The sequence below is a fragment of the Bradysia coprophila genome, chromosome II, assembly GCF_014529535.1.
Source record: "Bradysia coprophila strain Holo2 chromosome II, BU_Bcop_v1, whole genome shotgun sequence".
Classification (NCBI taxonomy): Eukaryota; Metazoa; Arthropoda; class Insecta; order Diptera; family Sciaridae; genus Bradysia; species Bradysia coprophila.
In genome coordinates, this window is record NC_050735.1 from 13,009,322 (window position 1) to 13,021,919 (window position 12,598).

The following is a 12,598-nucleotide window of genomic DNA, read 5'->3' on the forward strand; positions in this document are numbered from 1 at the left end:
TAAAATTTAATTTGTTTTTCTTTTGGCAGCTAACACACTTATGCTTTTCATGTTGAGTACGCACATGAAACCATATGGACACATCCGTACACAGTAGCGTGTACGATAAATGAAATTGTATTCGGCTCTGCTCTGATGGGATTCATAAGATATTTTATTTGCGGTTAATTGATGAAAGAGTAGTAGTTGTGTTGTAAAACAATAATCGCGAATTATGGGGCATGAATAAGCTGATGAAGAGCATAAGATAAAATGAATTGATGATTAAGACGCGTATATCAATATGATTTCACTGACGATGCATCCGTTTGACTGAGAAAAATTTTTTATCGACAACGATGATGATTAGGAGTGCCAGACAATTTACCAAGTACTTCAGCCTATATGCCCTATATGGTTTAAAGTGCATTATACTTAAGTCGAGCGTCTGCAATGTTTGGTTCAGCTTATTAGCATATAAATGCAGCGTAATGAAATTAGCTAAAGCGGTTGCCAAGAAGAAACATGAGAAGCCCGTAGGAATATAATGTGTACCTTGAAACTACTCAACAACGATATACATTTTAAAGTCTTTCCTTTAGAATTTCTCTTTAAATTTTACCCCAATAAAATTGCAGGTCAAGTTTCAAGTTGACCTCGAAATTTACTTACATAATCGTAAAAATTTTCAGATCAACCTGAAATCTGACCTCACAGGTCGACCTAATTTCTATATTTAAGGCTCTAAAATTGGTAGGTGCTATTCGTGCTATTAAAAAACAAATCACACTGTCTCCATTTAGAAAACGTTTCATCCTTATAGATGACAATTTAACAAAAGCCAGTGAATCAAAATGTATTGTTTTTGGTATTGTGCTATTGTGCTCGTGTGATTGGCTGATTGCATGAGGATGGAGTAAAATAAAGAAATGTGAAAATGAGTGAGATACAAATAAACAGGTAATTCATCGCCGCGGCCAGACAAGAGGTAATTGACAAAAGACAAAAATTAAGTTGCATCCGCATTTAGTAGCTACTCCGATCACTTTGTCGAGCGACGGTAATTGTTGTTAGATTAAGTTTCAACAAACCTCGAGTAGCGATCCAGCGCTGTTCACGGTAAACGTGATTTGTTTAATATACTATGAACCGGAGAGTAAAGAGGGGGCTCCAATTGGACAACTCATACTGTCAGTGGCTCAGGCCCGAACTGGTTATACTGAGCAATCGGGCGATGCCCGATGCGCCTTTTGCTTTTTGGCGCTCCTCAGACCAATAAAGTTTATTTAGGCGCCTCTGAGTCTTTTTCAGCCAATTCGCCTTTTGGTAGCCAGTCCGGCCATGCAGTGGTTCAATCGTTCAACGTTCAAACTCTACTGGGTATGTGCACAGGCACCAGCTGTTGATATGTTACGGTCACGATGTTCAATTTTGTGCTTAATGCTTAATTTTCACTTACGTCGTTTTTCCTCCGTTTAGCTAAGCCACGATTCTTTTTAATTGTTTAAAGAGTAAACGGAAAACAAACGGAGCGTAAACGGCGTAAGTAGAAATCAAGGTTAAGTTTTGACATCACCCCCTTCTAAAAAAAACCATTTGTAAAAGTCCAGTGTCAGTCTCTTCTACAAACACTTTCTAAAAGGAAACATAATGTTCTTCTACAAATACTTTGTCAAAGGAAGCGTCACACTCTTCTGCAAATACTTTGTAAAAGGAAGAATAACTCTCTTCCACAAACACTTTCTTCTACAAACGTTCTGTAAAAGAGAGTCTAACTATCTTCTACATACACTTTGTAGAAGTAAGCATCACTCTCTTCTACAATAGGGTGTAGCGGTTTTTACAAAATGTCTTACTTCTTTTACGGCTCAGCCGGAAAAATCCACTCAGCTGGTCCATCTGATCAATTTATGGAAGAAAATTACCTCAAATCAATAGTTTTTAGCTTAGAATGTATTCCCAGGTTCTGACAATACGATACCTTTAATTTTAAACGTTTTCTAACCTATTGTTGTTGAGAGAGATAGATTAAAGGATTCTGTGATGCAAACCCAACGTTCTATTGCACCCTAAAAACTACAAAAGAGTCATCCTTGTTTGTTTTAGCTGAAAACGGTCGTTTCTTAAATTTTTATCGCCTGAAAACTACAACATCGCCATATTCAGTCACAGAAGATTTGCTGACAAGTGGTGACAACAACGCCAACAAGATCCATGGCCCATTGTAAAACAAAAACTTCACCAATTTAATTGTAAAATTAATTTTAATTGAAAAAGTCCTTAAATGTCATCCTCTGTAACAAATTATCACAATCAACTGCAATCTTAATCCAAAGAAAATAAATTAATTGGGAAAACAGAATCCATTTTCCTCTAGATGATCGGTTCGTCCATGGTTGGTGGTGATGTGACCTTACCAGCCATAATGATAACGCCATCGGTCACATCACGCACAAAGAACACAAACGGTCTATTTACGACGATCGATTGTTCGGGCTGTGCGTTTGAGCGCAGAGCATTCGTGGCGGTTAAGAAGTTTTCGCTGCTCGATCCCTCGTCGACGCGTAACGCAACATGTTGCTGCACTTCTTCGATATGCAGTTTCTGTTCGGTTGTGATGCCACTCAGATCAGCCTTCGATGTGAATATTGAGGCCAGTCCATTTTTGGCCAGGTTTTTCTCTATTCCACCGGTTGTATCGATGGAAAATTTCGGAATGGAAATATCGATAGACTCTTCTTGAAGTTGTGCAATGACGTCAGGTATAGCGTCCGTGGACAGATCATCTAACAATGTTTTAAGGCCATCACGTGTGTTCGGTAATAGCACCAAGAAAGAGTAGCGTTCATTCTGCAAAGAGAGAGGGAGAGAGAGAGAAAGGGAAAACCGGATTCGATTCACACACTCCGTTAGCTTTAAGATTAATTCAGTCATAACTCACGTCGTACGGCAGATCAATGGCTGTTGCTTTCAGATTTTTACACTCGGCAATTCTGTAAAATCCACGAGCTCTCATCATCTTGACTGGAATCTTTTCCGAATCCGATGTGTAAAAAACGCTTTCCGTATCGGATCGTAGTTGCTGTAACAGACATAGATACGGTCAGTAACGAATTTTTATACTAATTATGTGTGTGTCGGTCTACTTGGAAAGGAATCGCCCAATTTCCTTTATAATACAGTCCGTTGAACAGCAACATTTTCGACTCATTTTCTTTGTCTGGCTGACGTGAGTTGGTTTTTCTTCCAACAATTGAGTTTCCACTTAATGCTGACGCAACCTCACCGGTGTTGGTTGAGCCGAACTGTTTGGTGAGAATTGTTCAGTGTGAATTAGAACAATATTACACGTCCATACAGTACCTGTCTTTGTCCCAAATTTCTAGCTTCAGCTTGCATGATCTCAAGTTTTTCGGTTTCTTTCACAAAGATTTCCTTTTTATCTTCAACAACTTCAGCTTCTTTCGCCACAATTTTAACATCTTCTACTGCCGGTGTTTTCTTTAAAATCTCTTCCTTAATTACTGGCACCTCCACATACTGTCGATCCTCGACCACCTCATCGAATTTAGAGCTGTCCTCTTGCTCATCAATCAATCTTGTCTCGTCCGGTGTCTCGGCCGGATGGGTTTTCTTCAATGTTTCGAAATCGGGAATGTCTTTGCTGTTCGTTGTGTCGTTTGTTGCTGCTATTGTTACCGAAACTTTTATTTCCCGTTCTTTTTCATTCTGTTTTGCATCTTCCACGTAAGCTAGATCAGAGTTTTCAGTTTCGGTCACTGTTGAGATGGATTCCTCTTCATCGTCATTTTGTCGATCGATATCCTTCACTTCAACGAAGTAGTTGTCGTGAATGCTTTTTCTGAAGTCATCTTCGACGGTATTGTTTTTGTATATGTAGAACCATGTCTTAAATTGAGGAGCAATCGATGGATTGTCGCCCTGTAGACCATTCAGGAAATTTTTATAGGCCAACCGTACTGTGTGAATCCAGATTTTCAGATCAGTTAATATCGTACAAAAACTTATTGTTTCACCAACCTCGACTACGCTCTTCCGGATGTTTCAGCATTGAAGAAATGTCTACCAGAGTGTCGCCTTTGGCCCCCTCGCTTAAAATTGCCAAAATCGATGCATATCCTAGGGGTGAAACGACAAAGTTTCTGTTGTGGTCCGCATTACCCTACAGAATAGAAAAAATTTCCAATTTTCATGCAAAACCAAATTTCTTTAACATTCTCGAACCTTTAGCACATTTGTTGTCAATATATTTGTGGCAGTGGCGATGATATTTTTTTGGGACGTGTCTCGTTCATGCCGATTGTTCGGATGTGCATATGAAAATTGTGCCAGGGAAGTGAGCACTAGGTCTGCAAAAGAGAATTAAAATTCAAAATCAACGGGCGAATCAACGAATCGGTTAATTGCACACATTATCGATATTCTCATATTGGAGAACATTGGTACGGTTTAAATTCAGATGGAGTCAGGAACGAGTTCTTCCCACTTTTAGAGAGTGATTAATATTAGATTATGCAACTCAGTCCTAAATGTTTATTTTTGTCGAATTGGAAGTTATGTATTGAGCCGAAGACGTGGTACATAATCCAAATCGTCAAAATAAACATTTAGGACGGAAGTGTATACACTATTTAATCTGTCGAGAACCGATATATCGAGATAAACAGTTAGCCCAAGAGTTAGACCATGAAATATCATAAGGAAATTATGTTTGGAAACTGACGCTTAAATGTAATAGATTTTCGTAAGTTTCTACTACATTTCTAGTACGTTTCGTCATAAAATTACTGATGTCAGAGATCTATTTTTTTGTGAACTAACTTCACTGCAATGACATTTCATGGAAATTTACCAAAGTGAAGTTATTTCACCTGAAAACAGAGCACAAAGAATGAAGTACTGAAAAAAATTGTGGCGCCTCTACAGACCAACCGACGTTTCCTATAAAGGACAAGGACAAGCCATCATAGAGTCAAGGAGGTACACAAAAATTGAGCTCTGACATCAATAATTTTATGACGAAATGTATGTAGTAGAATTAACAAAAATCTATTCCATTTGAGCTATAGTTTTCAAACAGGATTTCCCTATTATCATCATTTTAAGGTGACGTCCTTCAACTCCATCGCATGAAATCACTTCTACTTCTTGCATTATTGTCTAAAAATAACAAACGTCTGCCAATATAGTAACTAACCGACAATAAGCTGTCTAGAAACGGTTCATTTATCAATTTCGTTCCAATTAAATTCAGATTTTGTAGTCCAACCGAACTATAATCAAAACAAAATAAAAAGAAAAAACGAATTGACAATCACAATTTTATTAATTAACCGTGAGAGACTGTGTGTATATATAATATAAAGGTAAATGTACCGTTAAAATCTTGATAATTTAAGAGTAGAACCATCAATCGACTAATGTATTCTTTTTGCTGTTGTTGTTCAATTTCCTTCATCACCAATGTCAGAAACTGTGTATGCGACTCTGTCGGTATTATGCTAATGCGTTTGAGAATGTTATATATCTCCGGCATAAAATGTTGTGAACGATTATAGACTCTTTTTTACTTGAATTATTTATTTATTTAAAGCTAAAATACACCGAAGAGTAGCTATATAAAAACGGGTCGCTATATTAATTTGGACCATCTTGATAATGTACCGTTATTATACATAATATTCTTGATCGCTTTGGTTTAGTGTTATAGGTTGGTCTTGGTTGCAGAATAAAAGAATTATAGACGACGAATTGGGTTGGATTCGGTTTCTGAAGCTTATGAGTAAAGTAATAAGATCGTTGCAGCAAATTTGTAGATTATTGGCATGATATGCGATTAGAAAGCGTTAGAGCTTTCTAGAATTTGTATTAGTATTCTGAAGCGAAGATTGGTAATAGATTCATCTAAACTTACATTTGGTAGTAGATTAAAAACAGAAGAGAAAACTTTCCGAAATAAACGGTCCCGAACATGACTATTTTGTGTCCCTTCTGGACTTTTCCGACTTAAACGGAATTGTCTGGCATGCATAGTGCATAGTGCAGTATTAGTCACTCTACTCTTAAAAATGGTTATCTCGGATCATGATGCGGTAAACTCTTAATCGATATGAGATAGGGAAATGTTGTTTTGAAGCAGAAGCTCAGCGCTCAACTTTATGTGAACCTAATTCACTTCTGTGACATTTCGTGGATATTAACCAGAGTGAAGTTATTTTGCCAGAAGATACATAGCAAAGAATGAAGTACTGAGAAAAATTGTGGTGCCTCTACAGGACATACCATTTTACAGTTTCAGTAAGGGGACGATTCGTAAATTTCAAACTTTGGAAGTTTATAGGTTCAGCTTATAGTTTATAGGCTGAGCTTTGACCGGAAGTTACTGATAACGAGATTTCGTAAGTCCTAAAAAAAAGTTCTGAAAACTAAGGAACGGCTGATGCTTTTTTGCCATTTATCGCAAGGATGGATAAAAATGCACCATCAGTGTTGTTGAGATTTCAAAATTTTCCATCCGAAGTTCAACGTACTTATGTGGAATAAAAGCAGTCCGTTACGTCTACTCAGAACTTATTCAATCCCGCTAGAACTCAAGTGCTGGAATTCTTAAATTATGCAGTAAGATGTTTGAGCAAAAGTAGTTTCTTGAATGAGACAAAAATTACTTTGCACAAATATCATCTGATCTTACTGATGACAATTCTGAACTTTCCAAGAATTAGCTTGGGTATATGAGACTCTGCGTATTTATTGTAAGGGTGCTTTAAATGAACTAACTTATCGATGGATCTTATCGACAAATATTTCAAAATCGACATATCAATAACTGAAGTTTTATCCAAATTCAATCTCTAAATTCACATTGGTTTGAATAGATAAATACTTAAGTCTTCGAAATGTGACTTTGCACTGTAAAAGTAACACTCTTACAGTGAACATGAATAACTGTTCACAAATAACTCCAAGTAGTCACGTTTCACTACTAAAAATTCTTTTTCTTAATTAACACTTTCTTACTCACATAAAACGATTCTTAGCATAGTGCTAATTTTGTGGATGTCAATATCTTTTGAAATTGATTTCTTTTCCCCGACTATTCTTCACTTATTCTTAGTTGTTCACCACTGAAGAACTCAAGATTGAATGTGCAAATGTGTCGTTGGCTGTTGCGTTTTTATATTTCGTATGGTCAATGAAAATGAAAACAAAACGAAAGAGGAATGACCGACGATGGACAAGAGGAAAATTAACCAACAGTTTGTATGGATTTTTAGACCATAATGTATCTGATGAGATAATTTCAATGAATACCTGTGTAGTGTAAGATGTTGCATGTATGACAAGCACAGAGTGTTGCTATTTGCTGCGCGTTGCTGGGTTACATCTTTGTCTATTTAATACTTTTTGATGAAGTAGTCTCAAGTCATTGCTATAATCCTTAAAATTTCAGTTCAGAGCTAGTGGTCAATAATAAATCTTCCAAGGGTCTTCCACACAATGGGTTTGAAAATAACTTAAATGAGGTCACGACATCACCTCTTCCTTTTTTTCATATTCTAAATGAGACAACTTTTGAAGCATGTAATGCTCTACCAATATCGCCATTCAAAGAGTTTCAAACTCTCTTTGTCGTGGGTCTAAAGTATGTATTTAAACGCTGAAGGTAATGCCAGTGCTCAGTGGATCACAGAAATTACGCGACCCAACTTCGGGTGAATTTCCTACGATGTCAATACATTTATTTGCAACACGCTGGACGTATATGTATCTATATACAATAAATTCACCACAAAGTAGGGTCCCGTTTGTTTTCTTGTATTTGCATTACCTTCAGTGTTTACATACTTTGTTGGGGTCGTGGCCGTGTTACCGAGACAAGACATTTTAACTCAAATTAGTTTAGAATTAGTTGAGATTTAGTGACATGATCGCATTCGATACAAAAGCAAGAAAAGCATATATCATCGACCCAACAATCCGATACGAAATCAATGATCCCGATCAAGATTCAAAAATTGTCGAAGAGAAGCGTGTGATTTACGAAAAGTGTATTCCGTTTTATAAGGAAAAATACAAAGGCGATTATGATTATGACGACTGGACCGTGAAAGGATTATGGTTCGGTAGCAGAGGAACGTTTGGAAAGAGTTTTTTACAATTTTTCGACCATTTCAAACTTAACAAGTCAAAATTAAAGTCAATAACCGAAGAAATTTTAAGTAGCACAAATCATATAATCCATAACCACATTTAACTAATTTATAGAAGAAGAAAATCTAAATTCGACTTATTGTTATCAATTCAAATATCTTTATGACCGATCGATATGCTGTGTATGTAAGCAGCCTACCTTAAGTGGGCAGCTCATTTATTGTTTCAATAAATATTCTTCTATTCACTTCAAAAAAACATCTTCATTTTTTCGAAGATACCAGCTGATGACCTTAAAACTACCTTTAATTTTACACTAAAATTTTTGTCATTTTTTAGTGTATGAAATACCGGTCTTCTATATTTTTATGTCATTGGTCGTATTACGATTACTGGCCATAACATGGTGACTTCTGAACATACTTCCTCATTCTAATTTGTCATACCGCCTTCCAAATTAAAATGAAGAAGACAAATACTCAATTTTTTATTTTCAAACATAAAGCATGTGTGACTCCATCTCTTGCTTAGCACACAGGCTAAGAATGTTGAATGTCTTCTGCGTATAATTTGAATTTATTATTCCTAAGCAGTATGTGTGTGTTGTATGTTTACAGTGTTATTTAGTATTACAATATATTCCGTACACCGAGCATGGACATCGTTCGGTGGATTTAAATTGTTCTTAATTAATGGCTCACATAATTAACACACTGCAACCATAGAATTAAAAGTGCGCTTTAAGCTAATAAAAACTTCTCTTTAGTTAATTAAATTGAACCGTTCCTTATCAGTTTGTTGCCGGCTGCAATATTTACAAACATCTCAACTGTGACATCACACACAATAAATATACCGAGAACGAGACAGCGAGTGTGTCTTTTTTAGTGTAAGATATTCGTTTTGAGCAAGGCTGTGTGTGTAAAGAGAGCGTTTTCCTATGTGGAGAAAATTTGGTGTAGACAATCGAAATGTATTTACCGAAACCGGAAATTGCAGTGTATTTGATTGTTTATGTTTTGTTTCTGTTATATGGCATTTATCAGATTTACATGCTATCGGATGGTAAGTTCGTCTTTCCACCCTTTATATAGGCTATTGTAATAATCTGTTTGTCATCGTACTATAATAATTGAACCATTATTAGAGATGGAGCTATCGTTATCTTAAACAAATGAAGTAAAAGATTCGAGGTTCTCAGTTACAGTCGGTAAAAGGCTAAGAAAAGAAGTGAAAGGACCTAGTACATTAACGGGAAGAAGTACGTACGACGGCAAACATACGACCAGTATTATTATCTGGTCTATTACGTCCATCGTTTTGAAACCAACGGCAAAGATACACAACAAACAATTATTACTTCCATCGATCAAAATATTTTTATTCTGTTGATTTCAAATCTTGTACTTCATTTTACATGCATTTTACTATTTATACAAGACCATATTACCTAAAGCTTGTCGTTATTTTTATCGTCGTATTTTTGTCGATAACAGATGAATAGCCGCATGTGACACATTAACTTTATTAACCAATTCAAAATTAATAGAAAACAAGGCAGAAAATGAAACTTCAACGAGTCGTTGTCGTCAAATATCTTGAATGTCGATAATAATTCAACGCTGCATTAGCTAATCAAAAATCAATAAAATCAACGAACTTCTTAGATCAGCATAATAAATGACCTATGTCACGACCCTTGCCCTCCTGTTGACGCAGCCTATTAAGTTACAACAGAGCATTTACAAAGTCATTCCATATTGCACTAACCACTCAAATTCCCAAATACCTCCAGTTATTTCCAGTAAATCAAAGTACATTGGCTTTACGAACGGTTGGAAATTGCTAGGCCGTAAGAGAGACGACCTGGACTTTGAGTGGGAATCATGGAAGTATTTTGTTTGGGACAATTGCCTATGGTTCAGTTTCCATTTGATATTGACGGAAACGGTACGATGGATTGCGCCGAAGGTAATTTTCATTAGAGGCAGTTGGATGGGCCTTATGTGTAATAGAATGGATGCATTTTCAGTTTGTATCCAGAGCTCATATGGGCATCGGTGCTTGTTTCATTCTCGTACATTTTAATCTGAAGGTTCTAACGATTCTTTTGGCGAAAACATTCTCCTTCATTCTGCTGATGCATTTCAATCGAAAACGCGTTGTCTGGTTGTGTGCAACATTTTGGCTGCTTGTGATCATCCTATTTAAGTACTGGGAGCAACACGATCAAATAGGAAAATTGCTCGATTTAAATGAGTCCCAGTGTTACGAGCTCGTTATCATCCTATCGTGGAACGTTTTGAAGTCAATCAGCTTTTCAGTCGACTACATCAGCAACAAGAATAAACAAACCACAGATGTGTTCGGTTTGGTCAATATTTATGGATATGTCCTATACTTTCCGAATCTATTACTCGGACCATTTATAATATTCGGTCGGTACAACGGAATGATGAACAATGCTCCGATGTGGAATGGTAAAAACGCCATCGCCAGATTGATGCGACTGATCGTTGACTTGAGCAGGGCATGTTTTTGGCTACTATTCACCGATTTCGCTTTACACTTCATCTATCTGGGTAATCTTCAGCATAATACTGACGTAAGTACTGATCAATAGGTTCGGATTGGCCCTCTATGGGCATTCGGGCGATGCTCGACGGCGGTAAGGTTTTTGTGTGAGCGAGAAGGGCAATGAAGGTTTTTTTGCATTTGTTCTTTCATACAACGCCCGAAGCGCTTTTTGGAGTCAGTCCGACTCTGCTAATCGAAATCATCTGCAACTCTCGATTTGAGGTTGATAATAATAAACAGACTTCTTCAAGGTCGTGAAAATCTTGAGCCCTTGGTCCCTGTACACATTCGGTTACTTGATGGGTCAATTTTTCCACAACAAGTACGTGGTCTTTTACGGCCTACCGATGGCGATCGCAAGGTACGAAAACATAGATGCGCCGGGACTGCCGAAATGTATCGGAAGGATACATTTGTATTCGAACATGTGGAAGTATTTCGATCAGGGACTGTACGAGTTTCTGTTCTAGTTGAGTCTTCCGATCATCATCAGAAGAAGGAAACATATTTGAGATTGGAATTTTTCTTATTTATATTTTCAGTTACATATACACATCACTCTGCCAGAAGACATCACCTGTGTACCGAAAAGTATTCGCTAGTTTTGTAACATTCGCATTCATCTACCTCTGGCACGGTGTCTACCAATTTGTGTTCATCTGGGCGATGATGAATTTCGTGTGCCTGCAATTGGAACAACTGGGACGGTACATGGGCCGAACGCAACGGGATCGATTTGAACGACACTTTAGTCCATCGAATCGGCATCGAATCAAAGCAGTGCTCGGTACGCAGATATTCATTCCGGCGGTGATATCGAATTTCTATTTTTTCGCTGGCGTTGATGTGGGGAATGTGTTTGTGAAACGGACATATTTGACGGGAAATTGTGGCACTTATGTTAGCTTAAGTTTCTGTTCCTATTGCATCTATCATGTGTCGGAAGTGATTGAACGATGGGAAATTGAAAGGCGACGAGAAAAAACATTAAAAATTGGCTAGACCACTTAATAGCAGAGGAGTTTTGATATTCGCTGGGACCAACTTCCAGGCCACTGAGACATAGCCTTTGAGACACTATTACCAACTATTTCAAAATGTCACACTGTTAGGGTGACAACAAATGTCACAGAGTTAGGGTGACAACGCCTTTAATTTTCCAACATTTAGTTTAGCTTTGAAATTCGGTAAGACCGAAAACACACGAGCAATTTTGCGTTGCTGGGATCGACAATTATGCTGTCTTTTCTGTTGCCTTAAGCTCAAAACACATGGGCAATTTTGCACTTGATGGAATCGACAATTTTCCTACGTTTTACAATGTAATCCGATTTGTAGCATAAGTTGGAAGTCGATCATCTCAGCAACGCCAAATCGTGCGTTTTCTGCCTTCGATTCGTTCTGTAGTTGATGAGATTCAAGTTCTGAACCTAATGACACAAGTATTCACAGTTCTAAAATGATTCCATCGCCTGTCCCATTAAGGCACATCAGACATCAGCTGATTGCTGCCATTGCCGTTGGATGTTTGTTCGTTCTCTCACATAAACGAAGACAATTTCACAAATGAAACTCACAAGCGCTAACACACATCCGTAGTAAAATAGCGTAAAAAATCCTTCGATATTTTGATAACTTAATGCGGATGGAAGACTCGACTGACTCGTCTCCACCAAATTCACATCGATATATTTCGACGTAACGAAATCGATGATGCCAGCAGCTTCGAAATTGTGTATCAGTTCATTGAATTCGTCGACTAAGTAAAAATGTTTCGTGAAATAAAACACGAAGGAATTTGTGTTTAGGACTTCTCGGCAAATCCTTAATGTGAAGTTCTTACGATTGATAAAATTCTCGTAGGTTACGG

At 37.3% G+C, this 12,598-nt stretch overlaps 2 protein-coding genes across 2 annotated transcripts; one reads left to right on the plus strand and one right to left on the minus strand.

Moving 5' to 3' along the window:
* Positions 1–2,219: 2,219 nt before the first annotated feature.
* On the minus strand, positions 2,220–7,149 carry LOC119083503 (serpin I2). The gene is made up of 7 exons (XM_037193257.1): positions 7,022–7,149; positions 4,225–4,349; positions 4,021–4,162; positions 3,343–3,959; positions 3,126–3,284; positions 2,921–3,061; positions 2,220–2,829 (listed from the first exon to the last, which is right to left on the minus strand). Exons 1-7 carry the CDS (start codon positions 7,038–7,040, stop codon positions 2,353–2,355), a joined length of 1,680 nt encoding a protein of 559 aa, XP_037049152.1. The 5' UTR covers positions 7,041–7,149; the 3' UTR covers positions 2,220–2,352.
* A 1,610-nt stretch (positions 7,150–8,759) lies between these two features.
* On the plus strand, positions 8,760–11,761 carry LOC119083669 (protein-cysteine N-palmitoyltransferase Rasp). The gene is made up of 5 exons (XM_037193490.1): positions 8,760–9,216; positions 9,947–10,122; positions 10,184–10,756; positions 10,980–11,197; positions 11,271–11,761. The coding sequence occupies exons 1-5, from the start codon at positions 9,123–9,125 to the stop codon at positions 11,728–11,730; spliced, it is 1,521 nt and encodes a 506-aa protein (XP_037049385.1). The 5' UTR covers positions 8,760–9,122; the 3' UTR covers positions 11,731–11,761.
* Positions 11,762–12,598: the final 837 nt, after the last annotated feature.

Bases quoted from the DNA above. Each gene is read 5' to 3' on its own strand.
- LOC119083503 (XM_037193257.1), bottom strand. The intron at 3,960-4,020 runs GTTGGTGAAACA...GGATTCACACAG, and splicing joins TCCGGAAGAGCGTAGTCGAG to TACGGTTGGCCTATAAAAAT. The intron at 3,062-3,125 runs GTAGACCGACAC...TGTCTGTTACAG, and splicing joins ATTGGGCGATTCCTTTCCAA to CAACTACGATCCGATACGGA.
- LOC119083669 (XM_037193490.1), top strand. From the start codon at position 9,123: ATGTATTTACCGAAACCGGAAATTGCAGTGTATTTGATTGTTTATGTT. The intron at 9,217-9,946 runs GTAAGTTCGTCT...AAATACCTCCAG, and splicing joins GATTTACATGCTATCGGATG to TTATTTCCAGTAAATCAAAG. The intron at 10,757-10,979 runs GTAAGTACTGAT...GACTTCTTCAAG, and splicing joins ATCTTCAGCATAATACTGAC to GTCGTGAAAATCTTGAGCCC.